At 34.8% G+C, this 24,537-nt stretch overlaps 5 protein-coding genes across 6 annotated transcripts; 4 read left to right on the top strand and 1 right to left on the bottom strand.

Annotated features, from left to right (window-relative positions):
- The first annotated feature begins 2,658 nt into the window (after positions 1-2,658).
- LOC104737929 (uncharacterized) lies at positions 2,659-5,064 on the top strand. The gene is made up of 6 exons (XM_087481468.1): positions 2,659-2,958; positions 3,108-3,181; positions 3,276-3,327; positions 3,559-3,663; positions 3,750-3,802; positions 4,099-5,064. The coding sequence occupies exons 1-6, from the start codon at positions 2,887-2,889 to the stop codon at positions 4,805-4,807; spliced, it is 1,065 nt and encodes a 354-aa protein (XP_087337594.1). The 5' UTR covers positions 2,659-2,886; the 3' UTR covers positions 4,808-5,064.
- A 3,072-nt stretch (positions 5,065-8,136) lies between these two features.
- Positions 8,137-9,347, top strand: LOC104735107 (uncharacterized). Its single transcript, XM_019234376.2, is given in 3 exon segments — positions 8,137-8,333; positions 8,336-8,412; positions 8,415-9,347. Coding segments are annotated over 3 exon segments (180 nt in total). The 5' UTR covers positions 8,137-8,278; the 3' UTR covers positions 8,463-9,347.
- Positions 9,348-11,022: 1,675 nt separating this feature from the next.
- LOC104735106 (protein ALTERED SEED GERMINATION 2) lies at positions 11,023-17,237 on the top strand. 2 transcript variants are annotated; one of them, XM_010454825.3, is made up of 19 exons: positions 11,023-11,684; positions 11,862-11,930; positions 12,017-12,094; positions 12,415-12,549; positions 12,668-12,775; positions 12,856-12,984; positions 13,354-13,469; positions 13,550-13,667; positions 13,788-13,893; positions 14,337-14,476; positions 14,557-14,727; positions 14,813-14,923; positions 15,043-15,154; positions 15,639-15,970; positions 16,133-16,223; positions 16,337-16,432; positions 16,532-16,602; positions 16,698-16,825; positions 16,930-17,237. In XM_010454825.3, the coding sequence occupies exons 1-19, from the start codon at positions 11,613-11,615 to the stop codon at positions 17,009-17,011; spliced, it is 2,265 nt and encodes a 754-aa protein (XP_010453127.1). In that variant the 5' UTR covers positions 11,023-11,612; the 3' UTR covers positions 17,012-17,237. The 2 variants fall into 2 exon arrangements, 1 of the variants encoding a protein (XP_010453127.1); XR_015578092.1 differs by having other exon boundaries at positions 11,321-11,684; positions 15,043-15,170.
- Positions 17,238-18,515: 1,278 nt separating this feature from the next.
- Positions 18,516-20,451, top strand: LOC104735105 (CBL-interacting serine/threonine-protein kinase 5). The gene has a single exon (XM_010454824.3). The coding sequence runs from the start codon at positions 18,950-18,952 to the stop codon at positions 20,303-20,305; it is 1,356 nt and encodes a 451-aa protein (XP_010453126.1). The 5' UTR covers positions 18,516-18,949; the 3' UTR covers positions 20,306-20,451.
- Positions 20,452-21,432: 981 nt separating this feature from the next.
- LOC104735103 (argininosuccinate lyase, chloroplastic) lies at positions 21,433-24,078 on the bottom strand. Its single transcript, XM_010454823.3, has 5 exons — positions 23,673-24,078; positions 23,116-23,496; positions 22,601-22,749; positions 22,024-22,480; positions 21,433-21,928 (listed from the first exon to the last, which is right to left on the bottom strand). Exons 1-5 carry the CDS (start codon positions 23,985-23,987, stop codon positions 21,674-21,676), a joined length of 1,557 nt encoding a protein of 518 aa, XP_010453125.1. The 5' UTR covers positions 23,988-24,078; the 3' UTR covers positions 21,433-21,673.
- Positions 24,079-24,537: the final 459 nt, after the last annotated feature.

The following is a 24,537-nucleotide window of genomic DNA, read 5'->3' as shown; positions in this document are numbered from 1 at the left end:
GATTTAGAATATTCTTAAAAAGATATTCTAAAGAATAAAATAAATTTTCCAAAGAGTATATTTACATAAAACAAAAAAAAATCTCATAAATTAATCACTCTTAAGGATGATTTCTGATTATGCAACCAAAATAAAATCTTACCTAACACCTATCCAAACTTTTAGTATAAATCATTGACATCTTCATTCACCGCAATGCACCATATTCATACCAAGAAAAAGAATAACATTATTTGTATAGTTTTGATTTACGGATAAATGAAAAGTATATTAATAAAATTAATACATTAATAATTTAAGTATATTATTTATATATCATGGATTTACGGGTTCACTTGATTTTTGATAATCGAGATTTACGGGTTCCCTTGATTATTTTAGGTGTATTATTAATATTAACAAGGAATCTTGAGCACAAACTATAATATCTACAGAAAATTTATCTTAATCATTCACATTATTATTAATCAATTAATGCGGGAGAATAATACCACTTTAAGGAATAAATATATAAACAAATTTAACAATATAAATAAACATTTTACAAAAATTTCTGAATTAACAAGTGTAAACGATATATGAGTTTAAATGTAATAAATTATATGATAAATTGAGTTATAATCTTTATAACGGATTAAAAGTTAAATGTAAAATGTTAAAATTATTTAAAAATTAATAAAAATAGGAAAATTGTTTTAATATATAAAATAAAGTTTAATTTATGCTATTGTACGGGTACTCATCTAGTTGTAAGTATAATATTATTGACTTTAGATATTCTACCTTTCAAGGGCCCCATTATATTACTGGAATTATATAATCAGGGAGAAGACGTTTGATAGAGGTACATGCATCACTTGTATACATAATGACTTAAAAATCATCTTCAGTTTTATAAACGTAATCTATTTATTCTTCTTAAATATATTTCATGAAAAGATTCTCCAACTCAAACGCAGACCAACAAAATGTACAGAAAAAGAAAAGACAATTAATTACAAGGAAGAATAAGGAATAATGGGATATTGATTCTAATTATTATGACGGAGTCAAGGCATCGTCGTGCCTCCCACTTAACCTAAAGCGTTATCAGCTTTGTAATAATTAAATTCGTATTTTTAACATAATCTATTATATGTATATGAATTTATATAAATTTATGGTAAATGGTGAACTTGTCTTCTACAAAAATACAAGTAATGTCAAGTCACAAAATACTAGATGATGGTTCCATCAACCGACCATTTTCTTGAGAAAGTTCTGTTGGAATCTCCAACATATCAAAATCAAAGATTCTGCTTGATTGTGATTAATTATACTATATATAAAAAATAATGCTTAATTGGTTCCCTGGAAAAAGACTTGTCAATGCGTAATTGCTTGGTCGTCTAAATACTGTAATCTTTATATTTTAGTAACAAAAACCCGAAAAATAACTAAAATGCTGTTGACAACAGAAAATAAAATGTCACTACTAGTTATATGTCTCGTTCCTTATAAGTTTAAATGTTTAATGTATGTGTCTTTTTCTCCAGTCTCCACAATTGCAAATGTCATAGTAGTAGACATATATTGAACTAACTCAAGCTTAAGATTGATCTATATATATATGTACATATATATATACCAGATGTTTGATTTTTTTTTTTGACTCTCAAATTAGAAAGAATTATTTAACGTTACATGAATTTTGCGTAGATCAATTTTATAATGTCTTGTGTACATATAGTTTAGTTTAATTAAAATGTATAACGCCAAATATTTATTTAATTATATAATCTTTTGAACTATCTTAAACTTATTTGAATCGTTTCTGTTTTTTTCTTTTTTGGAATTGAATGTAAAATTAATTCAATCTAAAAAGACTGTTTTACAATGACTTTAACTTTTGTGTGAATGTGTCTGCAAAAAAACACAGAGACTATTGATCGATAATACTACAGCTTCTTGCTCTTGTTCTTGTGAGAGTTAGGGTCGAGTGGCTAACTTGAAAAAAAATTGAATATATCTAGGATACAAATATATATATATATATATATATAGGACTAACTCAAGCTTGCAAATATCCTCGTACTTGAGTTGATCTATATAAAAAACACTTTTTCAAATAGAAAAAAAAAAAGAAGAGTTGATCTAAATAAACCTGTGTGTTTATTTTGTCTGATAAATCTATATAAACACTTTAAAAAAAAAATTCCGTGGTTTTCGATCTAAACATCTCATAACTTGACTATATCTTCTATCATTTCTTTTACAATTCTTCCGGTTTTCAATCAAAACCTGTAGTATAAAAGTTATTTAAAAAGACCATACTATATAGGATACAAATTTATCTTCTAACTTTTACTTTGCTTAAAGACTAGCAGCAAAGAATCTGAAGGTACCCAACGTATCAGCAGTTCAGAACAAATACATTGCAACTGGGGTGCTTAAAGATAGAAACACATCTCAATACATTGCAATTGGGGTGCTTAAAGATAGAAACACAACTCAATACATTGCAACTGGGGTGCTTAAAGATGGAAACACAACTCGCTGTGAACAAGGGAAGCAGACCAAAAGTAGGAAAGAAACAAAACATGTGGACGTGAGTCTCACGTGAGTGGGTAATTCCTAATATATGTGAAGTCACGTGTCGTCTTTTTGACGTTGGTTGGGGTTGGCAACGCTCCTTTACCCTTCAGGGGGAAAAATCACAAAAAAAAATATCAGAAATTACAAATCAGACCCCTTCGTACCCTAATATAATCCCAACTTTCACTGCTCCTTTCTTCTTCACTTCTTCATCTCCACACAAAATCTCTCTCTCTGCCCTGTAAGAAAAAAAACACTGACACCAAACACTGATTCCTTCTTCTTCTCCCTCTTCTTCTTGCCCGAAAGAAGATGGTTGATTCGAAGAAGAGGCTTACCTCTGCCTCGAAAAACACCAGACCCTCTCTAAGCCGTTCCGCTAAGGTTTCCCCCTACACCAACCCGCTTCTTCTTTGGGTTTTTTTTTTTTTTTTTTTGTTGGTTCTGAATTTTACAGAATAAATAAAATAGGGTTTTAATTTCTATGCGAATTTTGCTCTAAAGTATCAAACTTTTTTTTTTTTTTTGACTAGGTCTCTGTTGGTCAAGAGTATGGAGAAGGTCTTGTGGGCTCGAAGATTAGAGTCTGGTGGCCTATTGACCGCAAGTGAGTGTTCGATTTTGTGTGTTGACTAAATCAGGGTTCTCTTTTCAAGTACCTTTGTGTTGAATGAATCCTTACAGATCTCTTGAATTGGCAGATTCTATCAAGGATTGGTGGATGCTTTTGTCCCTTCTAAGAAGAAACATCGGGTAAATCTGATTGTTTCTGCTCGAATCTGGATTTGTTTCATATTATATACTATTTTGGGTTTTGAATTGCATATTCATTTAATGAAATGTTGAATATATCTAATCTGAATTGAATGATTTTTGAGTGGTGGATGTAGTTTGATTAGGGGAATTCAATTGTAGTATTTAGATTATGTTTCATTTAATGATTGTACTCTCTATTACATTGTGTTATCATTTCTATGACAATAGATTTTGTATGCGGATGGAGAGGTTGAGATTCTGGATATGAATAAGGAGAGGTGGGAGTTGATTGATGAAGAAGATGATGTTGAAGATGCTGATGATGATGATGAGGTAGCGATCTAAGCTAGAGAGTGTTTTTATCCTCATTTATTATCCTTTTGCCGTTGTGTGTTAATGGTGTTTTTTTTTTCTTCTAGATCTCCCTACCGGATGTATCTGATGATGAGAGTTCCGAGGATACCCCGGAACCGTAAGTGTTCCTTTATAATGTTGGTTATTATAGAGATCATGTGTTGTTGTTTTGTGTTCTACTGATTGTTTATAATGCCTGTGTTGCTCATTCTTAAAATAATCAGTAGTAAGTTGCTGTTATTGATCTTTGTTGCATCTGTTTGAAACTCTTTACAGGCACCACACTTATAGACACCTTATTATCTCTGTTACACACGTTATGAAGTTGAATATATAATTTAGAGAGAGCTATAGTGATTATAGTATATTTGTCTTGCTTTGCTGAAGATGCAATGACCTTTATTGTGTTTACAGCGAGGGGAAAGCCAGATCTGCTGAGCTGTCTGATGATAGTGAAGAAGAAGGAGAGAAGCCAAGAAGTGGTGTGAAGAAAGCTGAAAAGTCGAAACATGTGGAGAAGAAGGCTCCAAAGGCTGAATCTGAGAGAAATGGCAAGATGGGGGATATTGGTGGGAAGATTGTAGCAGCAGCCTCTCGCATGAGTGGACGGTCCAAAAGCAAGCAGAATGGTCATGGAAAAGAGACAGCAAAAGCTGTGAAATCCAGCAAGGAGGTTTCTGAAACAAAGAATCTGAAACAGAAAAGGCCTTCATCTTCATCAGGAGCTGGCAATGCCAAAGTGAAAAAACCGAGGACTTCCTTGGAGAAGATCAAAAGCAGCTACTCTGGTGGTGAGGATGCTGGTGATGATGATGATACATCTGATGAGGAGGCGAAGCCCAAGGTCTTGAAACCTAGCAAGAAGGTTCCTGAATCAAAGAACCGAAAACAGAAAAAGCCCTCATCTTCATCAGGAGCTGTGAATGCCAAGGTGAAAAAGCAGAGGACTTCTTCGAAGAAGAGTAAGAGCAATGACTCTGATGGTGAGGAAGGGGGTGAAGATGAAGATGATGAGGCCAAGCTCTTGGTGAGTCTGAAGCAATCTCCAGAGAGGAAGAAGGAGAAAGAGGGAGGAGAAGAAAGTTCGGGAAATGAAACCGAAGGAGAAGAAGAGTCTGCTTAGTCACAGTCAGGCCAAAGACTAGGATAATTCGCGGTGGTTCTCTAACGGCAGCTACCGTAGTAGACAGCTTATGGTTTCTTTTTAAATTATACAGTGAACTCCTATTTTGGAAAATGTAGGGTTTTTAGGCTATATTGCTTATTACAAAATGTGTAGCCAAATTGCATTGGGGTTGGAAAGCTAATTTATTGAACTATGAATATCAATGAGGGTCGGTCTCACTCTTCGATATGAAATATATTCACTTTTCAGACAAAGCAGAATATAATAGTTATCATGTGAACTGGATCGCTCACAAGCAAGATATGTAAGCTATATATCATCAACTCACTTTTGATAATACCCAAAGCCAATATGGCTTCCAGAAGTTAGGATCGATGGGAAACTAATATTGAAATGTTGTTGTTTCTAATCTATATCAAGAAAGTTCAGCTTCGATCAAATAAGTACAACTTCTAGATCTGAAACTGTGAAAGACGTTGTACAGCTTTGCTTCGTACTGTTGTACTAATTATCAGGGGTTTTGTCTCTGTTAAAAGACTTTTTGGCCGTTAAAAGTTAAAACGAGTCTGTACGATGACGTTGTTTGATAAAAGCAATCGGTTCAGACGTATTTAGAGTACACTGTTACACAACACATGCGCGCAGACGATCTCATATTAAAATGTAGAAGCAGGTAGTACTACTAGAACTTGCGTCAGATTGCAAAGAGCCAAAGAACAAAAGAGCAAAGCGCTTTTTTTATTAAGAGTTTAATATTAAAAAAATGGCAAGAAATTATTAAATATATACTAGGAATTATCAATATTTTACAAAATATTTCTAAAACTAAAGTATATCCTTAGTCTCTTCTCTCTCTATTATCAGAATTCTATGGAACCTGGCACCAATAATTTCTAAGCTATTTCTTTGTTTGGAAATCAATTTAATGAAAACGAGTTTAAACAAAAAAAAAGAAAAGAAAAAGAATCAAGGTTAGAACATCATAGTTGCGGACAAACATATTTACGGTTGACATAAGACATTGTGGTGTAAGTTCGTTTTGGTACAACAATTATAAGAATTAAAATGTAGAAGATCACATTATTTATTATGTTTAAGCGAACGTTTTAAACCCTATAATAATATTAAATACGAAATTAACAGACAATCATATAAGATTTATGGATAACTAATCAAATATCTTGCTGCATCATCTTCTTGCTATATCACTAAATAAATATACATAAATTTCTGTAAATTGTATTGCAACGGTATAATAGCACCACTAACTAATTTCAACTACTAACTGCATGTCTATTTCGAGAGCTGTATATTACTAACCGATACATTTTTGTTATGAATTTTTTTTTCCAAGATAGGCATTCATAAAAACTATCATAAGTTTAAGACAATCTCTAGTTTGATTCTAGCTAATACAAGATACTTCGGTATCGATAGTACTTTATATATATACATATATGTGGATAATTTGTTTCCGACCCTTATCGCATTACCCGGTTCATTACCCAAAAATGAACATGCCACTGAATAGTATACCTGTATCCGGTCCTATCTTTTGGTTGAACGGAAAGAAAACGTGTTTATTAATTAGTGGGCACCAAAAACCCTGCCACGCCACTTACCCATTCAAAGCTACGACAGTAATTATATTTATACCGCAGCACTAATTACATCAACTACAACATTTAAACTTTTCTTCTAATCATTGTGTGGTTAACTTGAAACAAAAAATAATAATTTGTGAACCAAGTCGACTCTGACGACCAAGCACACAACAGTTTAAAGTTTAAAACCGTGATACAAATTAAGAACATAAGGTTAACCAGAATTAATCTTACAAGATTAAAAAAAGAGAGAAGATAAGAGAAGAGACGGATGATGATGCGTGTGTAACTCTCTGTAATGAGCACTGAGTTATAAAAAAAAAAAAAGAGATGATATATAGCTTATATTCTCTGGCAATGTTCGTTTCATCATTTAGCATTTCCATCTAATGCTAAATGAAGATGGTTCATAAAAAAATAACAGGAGAATTATTGATTAACCAAATATCTTGCTGCATCATGTATTATTTGAATGAAGATGGTTTATAAAAAATAACAGGAGAATTTTGATTAACCATCTTCATTCAAATGGTCCAACTAGAATCATTAAAATGAGAACCATTCACATGATCCATGTGAATAATTTTGGATGATGCTCTTTTTTTCTTTGACAAAAACAACACCTGAATGATTCATTCAGATGGTCCATCTAAATGAATAACGAACAAGGCCATAGTAAGCAGATAAGACGGCAAAGAGAGATGGTCCATCCAAATGAATAACGAACAAGGCCATAGTAAGCAGATAAGACGGCAAAGAGACGGAACTGGAACAAAAAGACACATCCAACGGCTCATAACATTTCTCAAGTCAAATCCTAGCCTTCGATTGCGACACGTTTCTCTCTCCGACAAACCATAACCAAGCGTTTTGTTATCCGTACTTTCTTCTCTCCTTCATCTCTGTTTCACCTTTTTCTCTCTTCTTCTTCTTAAATCTTTAATGTTTTCGGATTCAGCTTTTATACATTCTAGGGTTTAAAAAAAAAAAAAATCTCTACATAATCTCTTTTTTGTTTTGATATATGTAGAGACTAGAGAGAGAGAATGAGGCAGCCGACACATGTATGCTTTGCATGAAAGAGAGAGAGAGAGATTTAATTAAGCTTGTTTTATTAAATTTTCAAGCTGCAATTTTGAGTTTTATCTCCTAACCTTTGTTTCTAGATTCAGTTCCTTTTAAAAAAAAAAACTAAAGCTGGGACAATCAGAGATGAAACCCTAACTTGCAGTGTCCGTACTTAGATTTATACTTTCCTTTTATGGATTCATCGATCAAGTCTTTGTTAGTTGCTGTTTATCCCCAGATTTGATTTCAAGTACCTTCGATCTGTACTTATGTCTTTCTCTCTTTTTTTTTTTAATCTTTTTTTTTTCATCGGTTTCTGGACTAATTGTCTTTTTGTTTTTCTTCTTCCTTTTTGTTTGTTTTGTTTTGAAAAACATATTTCATGCTTAGATATTATAATCAGATAAATTATGTGCGTGTATATATGATGTTGATGGGGGAAAAGAAGTTGACAGAAGAGAGTGAGCACACAAAGGGGAAGTTGTATAAACTTTTTGTATATGGTTTGCTTTTGCGTGCTCACTCTCTTTCTGTCATAACTTCTCCTTCATGAATCTTCCTTTATACGATTGTTTTAGCTAGTCATTTTGTGTTCATATCTGTCTTGTGCATACCAAAAGTATGCATACATATATGTGAAGGTGTGCATATAGACTATTAGGAATAGATTAAAGTTGTCATAAGTATCTCATATATAGAATTATATTTGATGTTTATATTCAATTGGGTAAGATTTTGTTGATCCATCGTGGTTAGACTCGTAGGAATAGGATGTATGTATTCTTAAGTAAATTATATGTTGTTATCACTTGAAACAAACACATTTTTTTTGCAGACTCTAGCACATATGAATTGTCTCAAGGCTCAACTTCTAAAGGTGAGTCAAAGTTATGCAGATTGTACTTGAATCCATGGAATCAGATTGGTTTTAATGGAGAAAAAGTTTGGAGTTGATGTGCTCAGAATCATGGGCATTGTAGTTTCCATGTAAGTTATGTGAATATTTATGATTTCTAAAGTCTTTACTAGATATGTGCAATCAAAAGGGATAATCAGTTAAAAGATAAGTGGAAGCCATCAAAGAAAAATCTTGGGTTTGATGACTTGAGTATAGGAGCTTATCTCCGATCAATGTGGCAAAGAAAATGATTATTGTGTAGCAAAGGAAAACTTGTATGAGCTTTTGATTATTCTATACCGCTAATTAAGTTCTAGTTGGGCCTTGACTAAAATATTAGATGAATAGTTGGGAATAGTGGCAAATGGTGGGTATAAGGGAAAACACTTTACCTAGAGTTTTATAAAATAATCATAAAAGTTCGTGAACTGGTTATAGTAAATTAGTAATGTTTCATTTCTTTTTCTAGATATATATATCTTTAGTTCATTCATTGTGGAATCATTTGTCGAAAGTGTGAGTATTTACTTTGGTATCTATGCTCGAATAAGATTATACTGTTTGAGCATTTAATCTCTCTCTCCCTCTATATACGTGTGTGCAGTAATCTGTATGCATATACAACTGTTGACGTTTTTCATAGGTATGATGATGACTCACATATGTGTTAAAACGATAAATATGGATATCTATTTTGTTTTCTCGTGTACTTGTTCAGAGGACGGAAACAAGAACACTCTGTAAATTTTGGAATGTGTTATGAAAGAAGTACTGTCGTCTTTGTGTCCAATTGTGTACATTGTGGCGCAACATAAACCTACAAGCCCCTTTGATTTCCCATTGTACTTCATCTCATCATCTTTTAATTTCTCTTTTGATATTGTGTTTACAGTTTCTGTGCCAGTTTGTTGCAAACTCCTTGCATATATAGTAAACCTATTCAATGTCAAGATAAATTTAATAGGTAGTGGAAATTGCAAGTTTAGGAGTATTCGATATTATCAGTGGGATATGTTTGTGGCATGCTGTCTAGCCACTTGAGCTTGTTCGTTATACCAACTTCTTTTTCTTTTCATTTACTAGTATGCTATCATTTTGTTTCCGCGTATCAGTTATAACAAAATTTGATCTTTGGATACGTCAATCGCCCTGTGCACTAGAATCCATTTTATACAACGGCCGGTGGGAATGGGATTAAATTGGGAGGTGTACCCACATGTCTTTGAAAGTAGAGTACCATTGTCGAGCATGAGAATCGAGTCCTTTTTTTTGGTTCCGTAGAAACTAAGTGATAAACATAAATTTCCAGTTAACCGTCTCATCAATCACCATCGCAAGAAACATAAGAGTGCATATCATGTGAAGATTCAAAACTAAGTCACACATATCATAATGTGAAGGTTCAACTCTAAGTCGTATTAGTATGTACAACTCTTAAGTCGTATTAATAACTAGATTATAACCTAAGTTTTAATTTTTAATTTTTATGTTAATGTACTATTTTAATATTTTTGCTAATATACTTTTTTATTAATTTTAGTGATTTAATATATAAATCGTGGTATACCGCACAATAATTTTTTTTACTATAATCTTAATTAAATTAGTTTGATTCAACATATTTTATATTTATGTTGTTAAAACATTAAAATGAGAATTTAACCCATATTAAAATATCATATTAATGATAGTTTATTTTTTAGTATTATTAATTCAATTCTGTAATGTCATATAACCCGTCATGTAATATAACTTATTTATGTAATTTTGAAAATTTAATATGTTTAAATATTTATAATTTTAATTTTTTATTAAGTTTAGATTTATTAGTTATAAATTATAAACTTCTTAAAATTTTATAATTTACTATTATAAATTATAAACTTCTATTAATTGAGTAATATATGTTTGTTTAGAAAAATTCAAATCACAATATATGCAAGAAAAATATACCTTTTTTTTTTGTATTATATGATGATTCATTACATTTAAATTTTAAAATCAAAAAGAGATGATAGGAGAATAGTTTTTTCATTTGGAATAATTTTTCTAAATATCTTTATTAATTATAAAACATTAGATATATAGATATTTAAAATATTTTAATTGTGTTTGGTTATAAATATAGTAGAAAAAGTTAACTAAACTTGTTTGGATATGAATATAAACATTAAATAACATTAAATGAAAAAAATTTCAAAAAAAAATTTTAAGCAAAAATTGCTGCAAAAATACTAATATAGATATATACAACCGGATGAATCTTGTAAACTAAACCGGATGGATCTTGTGAACCAAGCCGGATGGATCTTGTGAACCAAGCCGACTATTTCATTGCTTCAAATATTTATTGTTATTAAGATCGCAACGTACGTGTCTAGACTCCAACATGTTTAGAAATTAGAACACATGAATAAAAAAAATCTTGCCCTAGAATGTAGAAGAATCTAGTAGTAGAAAAGTGAAAAAAAAGAAAGTTACATAGTCTTTAGAAAAGAGGTAAAAGTACACTAGTAATTTCTATTGAATGAAAAACAAGTTTAAAACCTGATTCTTTATGTGTCTTTTTTTTTGTTTTCTGCCAGAAAAATGCAATCGGAAGAATAATTTTACAACAGTACTACAACATAGCAATAAACGTTAGGATAGAAAGAAAAAAAGGTTTAGCAGAATTTGTTTAGAGATTTTTAGAATCAACACTTGTCCAATACCAGTCACAGAACTGACGCTCGGCTCTTGCGACAAGTCGTCGGCCTTATTTGACCATTTTGTCACACTCACACATTGTCACGTAAAAAAAAAAAAAAATAATGGTAACCCTTTGATCAAAAACTAATAGTAATGTTTACCCAAAATAATATTCAAAAGCAATTATATAAGGAAATTAAATTAACCGATAATTATCGACAGCAAAAATGGTCGTTCACCGGTCACCACCATGTGTTAAAATTGTGTTATCCTCGATTAATGATTTTTTTTTTTTTTTTAACTTTGAGGAGTTTGATTAAAAATAAAAGCACCTATCTGTAATTATTAATTAAATCGTTAGAAAAAACGAACGGCTGAGATGTGTTAAGAGTACGTAAATACACAACACGTGCGCGCAGATGATCTCACCGTAGAATGTAGAAGAACCAGTTACGAGAAATTGCGTCAGATTGCAAAGAGAGAGCCTAAAGGGCTTTTTTTTCTTCTTCCAATTTTGTCATCATCGGTGGCGACCGCTTTCTCCATGGAGAATCTCAGATTTCACGATGGTAACATCTTCAATCTCCTCCACACAAGGTCCCAGGACCCGGGTCATGTACGTTACCTCAACCTCTCTGCGTCCGTCCCATTGGAATTTGGATTTCTGCTTTTCTTTCTCATTATTATTATTGCTAGGGTTTTAGCTACAGTGCGAGACTTTGATTCTCGTAACATATATAGTTCAATTTCTTAGTAAAGAAAGACTTTGTTCAAATTCTTGCTTTGCTTCTAGGAGGTTGATCAAAGAATGCAATTACACTCTTCCTTGGTTCGGAGACTTTCTCAGGAAGAGGAAATGGAGGTACGATTGAGTTTAAATTGCTGCTGAAGGCCTTGACTATGCCTATCCGTGTATTTTTCTCTTATGATGTTTATTGTTTGTGGCAGGGACATCAAGGCTGTGTTAATGCTCTGGCTTGGAACTCTAATGGTTCACTGTTGATTTCTGGATCAGATGATTTAAGGGTATTTTATATTCTTTTTATATACCAGCTTAGCGCTCTTCCTTTTTGTTGTCTTTGCATCACTCTCTCAGTTTTATCCTTTACACTTGTGTAGTTCAGATAAATTGGAATTTTGGTTATTCAAGTCATTGCATCAGTTAGTTGAGCTTGTTTGGTTTGCTTAAGAAGTATCTATAGTGATGGTTACATCCTCCAAAAAACTATATTGTCTACGTAGTGTTTCACCGTTTGCTGTTATAGCTAGTTTGGGTTAGAGTATTAAAGAAGTCCAGTTGAGCATTTAATTTCTCTAGAAAGTTATATCTTCTTTTTAATTTGCAGATCAATATTTGGAATTACTCCAGTCGGAAGCTTTTGCATTCTATAGATACAGGGCATACTGCCAACATATTCTGTACAAAGTTTGTCCCTGAAACCTCTGACGAGCTTGTGGTATCTGGTGCTGGAGATGCTGAGGTATATAAAACTACTCCTTTGGGTTGTGCTCTTTAAGGTTTGTATGGAATTGATAATCTTATTGGTGATTTTATTTTTCTTCTGGGGTGTGTGCGTGTATTTTTTTCTTATCTTGTAGGTTAGGCTATTCGATCTATCCCGGTTAAGCAGTAGAGGAGATGATGACAATGCTATTACTCCATCAGCATTGTACCAATGTCACACACGAAGAGTGAAAAAACTAGCTGTAAGAACCTCTTAATCAGTATTTGGGTCTTGCATATTGAGCTGTTTGTTCATTTAGCAGAGGTTTTTACCACCGTGTAGGTCGAACCTGGTAACCCCAATGTCGTATGGAGTGCTAGTGAAGATGGGACTTTACGGCAGCATGATTTCCGAGAATCTACCTCTTGTCCTCCTGCTGGATCCGCTCACCAAGAATGCCGCAGTGTTCTGGTAATATCCAAACTCCGGTTACATTGTTTCAGTAAAGGGTCTGTTTTGTCTAGTACTTCCATCTTGGCTTTAATTTTCTCCAAAATAATATTTTGATACTTATCTAGTGTCTATGATCAACATTCTTTAGCATATTTTTCCAACTTTCTTAGATTGTCAGCTATGAGTTTCTAACAGAGTGCCATATTTTTGTATATCCCCCTTGTATTTTCCATATATTTATATATTAGATGTCTTGTGTGGGTGTTTGAATATCATATGAGCTTTATCTGGATTCTTTGTAGATGTACGTATAATTATTTGGTGCGGCTCTTATGAAAAATTTTCTTTTGGCAAAATTAAAGTTGTTGATAGCTCTGAATTTTGCAGCTTGATCTGCGCAGTGGGGCCAAAAGAGCATTAGCTGACCCTCCTAAGCAAACACTCTCCCTGAAGTCTTGTGATATAAGTGCCACAAGACCACACCTACTTCTTGTTGGTGGAAGGTATTGGCCTCCATGTTTGTGGATCAGAATTCTCTCCTTTTCTCTTAATTAACTTCTTGCTCTTTTTTCCTCTTTGGCAGTGATGCATTTGCTCGTTTGTACGATAGAAGGATGCTCCCACCGTTGACATCAAGTCGGAAAAGGATGCCTCCACCTCCATGTGTCAATTACTTCTGTCCTATACATCTTTCTGAACGTGTTAGTTTAATCTGATTGATATTAAGATACTCTACTAGTTCTACATTGCTGTGGTATTATTGTGTTCTTGGTCAAAGTTTTTCCCAAGCTCACTGTCTGCTACATCTTAAATTATTTCAGGGGCGAACAAATTTGCACCTAACACATGTTACTTTTAGTCCTAATGGCGAAGAAGTTTTGCTCAGTTACAGCGGGGAGCATGCCTACCTGATGAATGTAAATAATGGTACAGTTGAGATGCTTGCTTCTTAAAGCTTGAATTTCGTAAATACTTAAGCATGCAGTATGAACCTGTATCTGTTAAGAAAGAGGATTGTTCATAATTCGAATGAAACTTTTGTTTTGATTTATGTCGCTTTTTTTTTTGTTCTTTCCTTTCTCATGCCCCTTTCGTTCTGCTGAAGACACTCTTGCAATTTCCATGGAACATTTGGATAGTACGCTGAGAATGCAAATGAATTTTCTATTATGTGAACCCCTTTGAAAATTAGATTATAGTGGAGAATATGTTAACCCACTAGATTTTTGCTTACTTTATGTTATGTACATTGCTCACTTCGAACTGCCAGTTTGTACTTCACTACTTAGTTATCTTGTTGAGGGCTCCTTTTCGCATTGAAAATGTCAGTTTTTCTAACATTTTGCTATTTATTTGTTTGTGACTTGTAGGCACGGGAATTATGCAATACACACCAGGGGATGTAGATAACTTTTTTTCTTTCAGTAACGCCCTCCACAACGTAGAATCTCCACCTCAGGTTTCCGTTACTCCTCAAAGTGGCTCTCACAGAAATAACAATTTTGCAACGGTTCGTACCTCCCTGTAATTGTTCCATTAGGTGACCTTGTCATTCCATTTTCTTAGTGCATCTGACTCTTTTCTTTTCAGGTTAAGAAGTGCACCGAATTGGTAGAAATTGCCAAAATGTCTTTAGAAGAGGGTACAGATGTTTTCTATGCAATTGAGGCAGCTAATGAAGTTCTGGATGCTCATTCTAATGATATAGAGTCTGCGCTAAGGCTTGAATGCCTTTGTACTCGTGCTGCATTGTTGCTCAAGGTCCTTTAGAACTGGTGTCTATAACTAGCTTGAATCACTACATCCTCCCTGATAACCACAGTCAGCTGATTCCTTTATTTTCCAGAGGAAGTGGAAGAATGATGCTCATATGGCCGTAAGAGATTGTCAAAATGCTCGGAGAATTGATGCTTCATCTTTTAAAGCTCATTACTACATGTCTGAAGCGCTGCATCAAGTAAATTTATAGCTCTGATCACAGTTAATTTAGTTTACTATTTGACAGAGAGATGATTCTGCAATAAGCATTTATTTTAGCCTCCCTTCTATTTCATATACTTATGTGCTTTCACGCAGTTAGGAAGATGTAAAGAAGCCTTAGATTTTGCGATTGCTGCACAACATCTGAACCCATCAGATGCCGATATAGTGGCAAAGGTGGAGAGCATTAAAAGGGATCTTCAAGCAGGTTTGTGACAACTGACGTATGTCTTTTCCTGCAGATAAACTGCTTAGTAACAGTAATTTTTCACTTTTCATGCTGTTACCGTTTTCCACGTCGAGCTAGAATAGAGGTTCAAGATGTTTCTGCTTAGATGGTTTTTTTGGCTCTTCGATGAGTTAGTACCATTGATCAATGAGGAGAATTTATCATAATCATGAGAGAAGAATCGTTAACATATATTCGTAGAATCATCTTTAACTCCATCTGGCATCTCTATCTTCCTTTAATTTTTTGTCCAGAACAATATAGTATTGTCTATGTGTCTGATGTATGTTCTACTAATTTGAAAGTGTATCAAAGTAACACATGTAGAGCTCTTTTCTTTGACTTGGGGGATCTTTACATTCCCAAGGAGTATTTATGTGCTTAAAAGCTTTCATGATTAAGGCAAGGGACTTTCTTTTCACATTTTAATACTCTTGTACTTGTCTTTTGTTTGACAAAACAGCTGGAACTGAGAAAAATGAAGAGACGGGTGCTGGAACCACTAGAGTACTTTCTTTGAGTGACATACTTTATAGATCAGAGGCCAACAGTGACAGTTCACATGATATGTCAAGATCCGAAAGAGAAGACTCTGATTATGACGAGGAGTTGGAGTTGGATATTCAAACTTCCTTGTCTGATGATGAGGGACGAGATCCAGACTCGAATTCTATGCGTGGCAGTCTCAACCTACGAATTCATAGAGTAGGTGATGATAAACCGATGGAAAATACAGTTGATAATGCCTCCTCAGGAACTGCATCGTCATCTCAAAATGATAGAACGTCTTATCAGGTAAGTTATAGGATTATGGATTGGTAATTCTTTAGAAGTGAAACAAATTGAGCACATTGAATGCGTTTTATTAAGTTAGTGCTTGGCTTCTTTGAAGCTGTGTCATACCCTTCCTTAATTTGATATATAACTTCTACACCATTGGATTCTTGGTGATTATAGCCAGAGGGAGCCATTGATATGAAGCGTAGATATGTTGGCCACTGTAATACAGGGACTGATATTAAGCAGGCCAGTTTTCTTGGTCAGAGAGGTAAGTTTCTTAGGGTTGAAACATTTATGTTATCCCAGTGTATGAGAAAGAAGCAATTTACAAAATTTGAAACGTCAATGACTCTCTGTGAATATTTTATTACCAAATTTCAGGTGAATATATTGCAAGCGGAAGCGATGATGGTAGGTGGTTTATATGGGAGAAACAGACGGGAAGGCTTATGAAAGTGCTTCTTGGCGATCAAGCAGGTTAATTTCTTTATCACGCTTATCTATTACCTAAGTATTTTTTTCCAATATTCAGTGAATTTCGTTTGGTTGGCTAAAAGAATAAGCCTTTGTTTCTAGTTGTGAACTGCATCCAGTGTCACCCATTTGATAGTGTTGTGGCCACGAGTGGAATTGATAACACAATAAAGGTAAGAAAGGGTACAAAGCTATCTTCAGGGTTTGTTTTGACTTCATGTAAGATCTCTTAAAAAATTAACATTTGCTAATAAAAATGTGTCTGAAGATATGGAGCCCAACCGCAGCAGTCCCATCGATTGTAGCGGGTGGATCAGCTGGACCTGCAACGGCCAATGTGGTGGAAGTAATGGAGATTAATCAACAGAAGCTAAGCCACAATCGAGAGAATCCCCTGTAAGTTTTCTGTGATTTGAGTTAATATTAAAACTCCATACGGTTTCAGAGATCACAAAGTTGATTTGGTGATTTGTTGTTGTGAATTGATAATTCACTTTCAGATCTGTGGAGCTTCTGCAAAGGTTTAGGATGCAAGAATTGGCAGAAGGGAACTTTCACCCATTTGAATGTACTCAGAGCTAAAGCAGAAGGAAAGTGTGTATAGGTAAAAATAAGCTTTTGCTTTGTGAAGGTGATGTTGGAATAACAATGTCTTTGAAATATGAATAATGAATAATAGTGTTTGATTAGGTTTCAGATGTAGCAAAAGCTTTCTGTCTGTAAAAACTCATGCATACCTTCCTTCCAAGCTCTTTTTTTTTGTGTGTTGTACAGTTCGATATTTGGGAAGCTCTTTTGGCTGTGAAAATGTCAACCTTTTCTTTTTCTTTGAAGTTACATTCATTGTCTGACGTTTCTGTTTTGTTTTGGAGACAGCACACGAGGGTCACAAGGGGTTTGTGTCCAATCTCGTTGTTTTTTTTTTTTTTTTACGTTTATAATTATTGATTATTATTATTATTATTATAATGCTATTATTAATGGGTTAGTAAAGTACTAACTCCTGATCTTAAAACATTCCTTGGTGAACACAAAAGATATCCCTACTTTGAAGAAAGTGACATCCCAAAATCACGATTAGCTAAAAGTATTTTTGTTATTATAATAGATTCATAACAAAAAAAAAATGTGTATCTTTATAAACACCAAAAATAATTGTTGGGACCAGTCTATATTGTTTATGGAGCCTCACAAAATTTGTCTAGAAGTTTTTTAAAGTTCCTTTTGGTTGAGACTTTATAAAGTTTCTTATACGTATATATTGTAAGAGATGTCTTATAAAGTTTCTTATATGTATATATATTTTGCATGAACCTTATCATACAAGCATAATAAAAACTAATTTTGATCCTTTAGCAAGATATAAATCATTTTGTATATAGATTTTTAAATTTATTAAAACTTCGAGTTTTCATAGTCTACCAACCAGAAACTTAATTTGTATGATTAAAATTAATGAAATGTTTTAAAACTAAAAATAAAAAAGAGTTTAAAATTTAATATACAAAAGATTGGGTGGAACCACCACATAAGATACGCGGACAAAAGGCATTAGACCGTTGGAGAGAATTATTGACATTATTTTAAGGAAGTTTTGTCAATAATGTGATAACCTATTCCTTTCTCTCCCACGATATAATTCGAGCAATAATGTATTTCTTTAATAGAAGATCACAGAAATCGTCCCATTATATCGATTAACCCAATATACAAAATAGCTTATTTTTTTGTTTGATGATAATAAACGTTTAGCTTTTGACACATATCATATTTTGATTCAGAAATATTGATAGTGTCTTGCAAACTTAGCTTTATAGTATTATTGATTGTCTATTGCCTTTGACGTTGATTATTTGATTTAACACTCTATTTTTCCCTACAAATTTGGCTACAATAATTTAGAAATCTACAATTATAGTAAACGATTTACTAATAAATAAGATATAATTTTAGCCAATTAATTAACAAATTAAGGATTTTGAAAAAAAAAGGAAGAAAAACTCAAAAGAAATTATTGTTCCGTAGAAAAAAAAATAGAAAAAGTATTTTAAAAAATTAAGTATCAACACTATATAACATAAACATTTAAATTTTCCAGCACCACTAAATAAAACCAACTGCAAACAATTTCATTTTTAATTTTGTATAAATATATAGTATATATTAATAATTAAATATATTTTTTACATTAGAGAAGGGTTACGTATTTGCGGTGTGACATGTAAGTGCCTGCCTGATCAAAGTATATATATAATAATAAGAGGACACCACGTAACTGTGTTGTTTACTCCTTTGTTATTTCACTCATCGTCATATCTTTCTTCTTCCTCTCCCCAAATAAGCTCCATGGTCAACATGGAATTACTCTACTTCACCTACGACAGTAATATCTTCTCATATACTCACAATACTAACCAAACCTCTTGGTTCAACACCACCTTCTCTTAACCCTCCTCTCTACTATATCACCTTTTTTTGTTTTCCCTTGAGACTATAAAGACGAAACCTATAAAAAATTCAATGGAGGAAGAACGGAGAATCTTGTTCGGCAAGTACGAGATGGGAAGACTACTAGGCAAAGGAACCTTCGCTAAAGTCTACTACGGCAAAGAGATAACAAGCGGCGAGTGCGTCGCCATCAAAGTCATCAACAAGGATCAAGTAATGAAGAGACCAGGCATGATGGAACAAATCAAACGAGAGATCTCAATCATGAAGCTCGTTCGTCATCCAAACATCGTCGAGCTAAAAGAAGTCATGGCTACGAAAACGAAGATCTTCTTCGTCATGGAGTTCGTTAGAGGCGGCGAGCTTTTCTGCAAAATCTCCAAAGGTAAGCTTCACGAAGACGCCGCTCGAAGATATTTCCAGCAGTTAATCTCAGCCGTTGATTATTGCCATAGCAGAGGCGTCTCTCATCGCGATCTGAAACCTGAGAACCTTCTCCTAGACGAGAACGGAGATCTGAAAATCTCAGATTTCGGATTATCCGCGTTGCCTGAGCAGATCCTTCACGACGGATTGCTTCACACGCAGTGTGGAACTCCGGCGTACGTTGCGCCGGAGGTTTTACGGAAGAAAGGTTACGACGGAGCTAAAGCTGATATATGGTCGTGCGGCGTCGTTTTGTATGTTCTCCTCGCCGGTTGTTTGCCGTTTCAAGACGAGAATCTTATGAACATGTACCGGAAGATCTTCAGAGCGGATTTCGAGTTTCCGCCGTGGTTTTCGCCGGAATCTAGGAGATTGATTTCGAAACTCCTCGTCGTAGATCCAGATCGACGGATCTCGATTCCGGCGATTATGAGAACCCCTTGGCTCCGGAAAAACTTCACCCCGCCGTTAGCTTTCAAAATCGAGGAACCGATCTGTTCTCAGAGCAGCGGAGAGCAAAACGAAGAAGAAGAAGACGGAGATTGGGAAAATCAAACAGAGCCGGTCTCGCCTAAATTCTTCAACGCGTTCGAATTCATCTCATCGATGTCTTCCGGATTCGATCTGTCGAGTTTGTTCGAGAGCAAGAGGAAGGTCCAATCGGTGTTCACGTCGCGGTCGTCGGCGACGGAGGTGATGGAGAAGATCGAAACGGTTACGAAGGAGATGAACATGAAGGTGAAGATCACCAAGGATTTCAAAGTGAAGATGGAAGGTAAAACGGAAGGGAGAAAAGGAAGGCTTTCGATGACGGCGGAAGTGTTCGAAGTAGCGCCGGAGATATCGGTGGTTGAGTTCTGCAAATCGGCGGGAGATACGTTGGAGTACGATAGGTTATACGAAGAACAAGTACGGCCGGCGTTAAACGACATCGTCTGGTCTTGGCACGGCGATAATAACAACAACGCTTCTTCCAAAGATTCTTGCCCGGTGCTTAATTAACCGGTTTCCGGTTACTGTAGTATATAAGACGAAACTGTTACATTGAACCTTAAATTTTTCTTTGGTTTAATAAAGTTTTGGTTTTTTGTTGTTTTTACATTTAAATTAATTTGGGTTTAAATTATATTTAGTCGACAAATTAAAAAGTGTTATGTCGAGTCTTGTTGATTTAGAAGATAGCCACGTGTAGTGTCTTAGAGACTTCGAAAAGATCGACACTTCTGTTACCAGGTCAAATCATTGGAGAATATTATTTCGAGTTAGTGGAGAGGAGGACAAAGTCGCAACAAATTAAAATTTTATTTATCCGACGACTTTTTTTGTGATTAATCAATCTACGACGACATGTCTAATTTCAATTTGTAGTTGGGCATAATCGTGAGATAGGGATAAAAAGTGATTGGTGTGATGAAGATCATGTTAATCTGAATTTTCTGTATAAATGAGATTGTTTAGTGTTACCAAATGACACGACTACATCTTTCTACGGAATTCTAAGAGACCCCAATCGTGTTAAGAATTAGTGGCGTATAAGTTAATACTGAGTTACGTGACAGAGAAATCCCCAAAGAAGTTAAAATGATTACAAACAAAAACAAGGACTTAAGGTCAAAGATAACAAGAGAAATGAGGTTCACCAGATAACAATATAAACTCGATCCACTGAGTGTAACATAAACAATTAAAAAAAAATGATGGAGCTTTCACCATAGTTAATATCCATCCGACTAATAAACTAAAAAAAGCATCAACCAGTGGTAGCTAACATGGGATTTTAGGACAAGAATTGTGTCAAAGTCAGAAAGTGACTCAACCATCAAATGGGATATTGAATGAAAGGAGAGTTTTTGGATTAGATTAGATTAGCTTTAACTATTTTTGGAGAAGAGGAAACACCAATGAGGTTATTACTGGTTTGTGTTTGTGTCAATTTGTGTTTGGTCATAAAAAATGGAGAATGACATTTTGGAACAACGCAAGTTACATACATAACATGTAACAGATGTTGCAGCTCCTAAGGAGGATGTCATGACATGTGGGGTCCTCCCATGTTCCAAAAATCACATCGAAGTGCAATCCACTATTATTTGATTTGATGTTTGGATATATTGAATTGAACATTGATATTTTAGAGAACATCTGAAACGCGAAGCATACCAAACACTTACACAATATCTAGATTTCAAATATTACAAAACTTCAGTAACACTTATTTTTAAGATTTGCAACGCGAAGGCACCAACGTATTGTCTACCTCAATCTGCTGCAACATTTTACATGAAAGTTTCCCTGGTACTTGACAACAAATATCCTCAAAAAAAAAAAAAGAAAAATAGACGACTCTTTTGCTAATGGTTTGGTCCCAGCTCAGGTGGTGGTCATGTTCAGCTTGTTGACCCAGTAGCCAAGTTGCTCAGCTACACAGTTTGATCCAGTAGACCCATATGAACTGAATTTATTGACTGAATTTTCGACGCCCAGATATCCAAACACATCTTCTTCGAAAACAGGGCTCAGCTTTTTCATCTCTTCCAGACTTAAGTTCTGAAGTTCACAGCCTCTTGAAACGCAAACTCCAACTAGTTTCCCAACTACGTCATGAGATGACCTAAAAGGCATCCCCTGACAATCAACAAAAAAGAAGAAAAAGACAGTATTTATCTTTCTGACTCTAGTTACAAAATGAAAGATTTTGAAAAATTTAAACTGACATTTACCTTCTTCACAAGGTAATCGGCCAGAGTTGTGGCGTCAAGGTGTCCCGCGGGGAGACTTTTTTTAATTCTCTCTAGGTTGAATGTTACATTCTGGGCAAATTCTGCAGAGACATCTATCATTGCCATTATTGTCTTGGTACTATCGAACATCGGTTCTTTATCTTCTTGGAAATCTCGGTTGTAAGCAAGTGGAAGTCCTTTGCACAGTGTCAGGACAGTGACCAAATCGCCTATGACTCTTGCAGATTTCCCTCTTACAAGTTCCATTGGGTCTGGATTCTTCTTCTGTGGCATTATACTGCTTCCAGTTGAAACGGAATCACTTGGAATCATGAAACCAAACTCTTCCGATGCCCAAAGTACCCACTCTTCTCCCAGCCGTGACAGGTGAATGGCTGTGTTGGAATTTGCAAATAAGAACTCCAACACGTAGTCTCGATCTGAAACTGCATCGATGCTATTTCAAATAAAGAAGAAAAAAACTTACTAAATTAGAAACCGTAAACCTACAGAGAAAGACATATAATTAGAGAGAGAGAGAGAGTTGATGCAGCCAATACAAGAACTAGGAACATACCTGTTTCTCATTGGTTCGGTAAATCCAAGAGCATTTGCAGTCATAAACCTATCAATGGGTAAACCAGTTCCAGCCAAAGCACAAGCTCCTAGGGGGGAGAAATTTAGCCTTGCTCGACAGTCCATATAACGACCAGCATCACGTTCGAGCTGCCATAGATGAACAAAGTACCAGTCAAGAAAGTAAAATCCTAATAAGATAATAGTGCGAAAGTAAAATGTAAGAACCCTGTCATGTTCTGAGGCAGGAAAAGACTAATTGGTAACTAGGTACATATAAGATGATTGTGTGAGAGAGATCTCAGCAAATGTAAGAACCTATGATGGTTTAAGGCACAAGCTAATCAATGCAGAATTACATAGGAAGACCTAATCACCAGAAGATAAACCCCGTAAAGCTAATTATGGTTAAAAATTGCTGCTGCTAAATTTGACTAACATAGCCTCACCAGAAAACAAAACAAAAAGGGACTCAAAAAGGCAAACTAAAGCTTGAGCAAAGAAGGAACTCCAAACCTGCTCCACAAAAGTTAAGAGGACATGTGGTAGTAAAACAGGCTGAGCTCTTTGAAGATGAGTATAGCCAGGAACAATCAACACCTCATTCTTCAAAGCCAATGCAACAAGTGATGTCTGAAGATTTCTGATCTTAACAATGATTGTGTCGATAGCCTCACGGCACCAAAGCTTGAAATCAGTAGCACATTGGTCATTTCTGCTCCGTGCTGTGTGAAGTTTCTTTGCAGGTTCACCAATAAGATCAGTAAGAGCTGCTTCAATGTTCATATGCACATCTTCTCGATCTGTCCTCCACTCAAACTTACCAGCTTCAATCTGCCTCTCGATATCATCAAGACCTTTCAATATGGCATCCCTGTCGCTATCAGTTATTAGCTCCTGTAAGAACAAACAAACCATCGGGACTTTAGCATGACTTAGAATAAGATATCAAATCAAACATAACGCAGCAAAGGAGCTCCCATCTCCAACAAACAATCACCTCTGTTCTCAACCCCAAATCCAATTCGAATCAAATCTACAGATGAAGTTATAGCAATGCATGAAGTTAAAACCTGGTGAGCGAGCATTGTAGCATGAGCTTTGCTACCCATAATGTCCTGCTTGTAGAGAACTTTATCGAATGAAATTGACTCAGTGAACATCTCCACCTTCTCAGTGACACTCTCTTCGAACCTTCCGCCCCATAGCTTGGCCTCCTTAGAGGCCGTGTCGTCATCGTGGCTCATTGAACGCAACGGCGGCAGACTCCGTGACTTGTTGATTCCCGCCGGGAGAAAAGAGATGGAACGGTGTGTGGAGGAGGTAGGAGTGGAACGCGACGGAGATAAGAGTAGACTCTGTGAGAAAGAGAGATCAATTACTCCCATTTCGTGGAGGAGTGAGAAGAAGAAGAAGGGTTTCGGAGGTCCAAGTGGGTGTGTTTACGGGAGGCGACAACAGTCAGATACCTAACTGGTATGGTCAAAGAAATAGTTTATTTCAACCGGTCTGATTTGACGAAATTAAAATCATTCCGTTTGGTTTAGCACGGTTTAGGTAACCCTTTCGGCTATTTCTAATTTTCTTGTTAAAAAACCTGAACTGTTTGAATGGGGGAGCTTAGTTAGGGCATCTATCTCCATTGATGCATCTTAAACAAAGTTGCTTAACACATATTTTCTTATTAAAATTTTGATAAAAGTTAGATTAAGAACTTCTTAAGAAACTGTAAATTTTTTATGGGTCCATTGAGAGTTGCTAAAAAGTTAAATTAAGAACTTTGTCTTATTCTTCTTCTCCCCAAACCTCATGGAAGGACACAAAGTGAAACACAAATCAGTCAAACATGTTAAATTAAACTAAAACTCATACATAAAAACAAAACTGAAGCACTTAAATTCATTACATAACAAAGAAACATCAACCGATTGTGATTAT

This window comes from Camelina sativa, chromosome 13 (genome assembly GCF_030686135.1).
Source record: "Camelina sativa cultivar CO46 ecotype springtype chromosome 13, ASM3068613v1".
NCBI classification, from domain to species: domain Eukaryota; kingdom Viridiplantae; phylum Streptophyta; class Magnoliopsida; order Brassicales; family Brassicaceae; genus Camelina; species Camelina sativa.
Note: the sequence above shows the minus strand (reverse complement) of the source record. Positions and strands in the feature narration are given on the sequence as shown.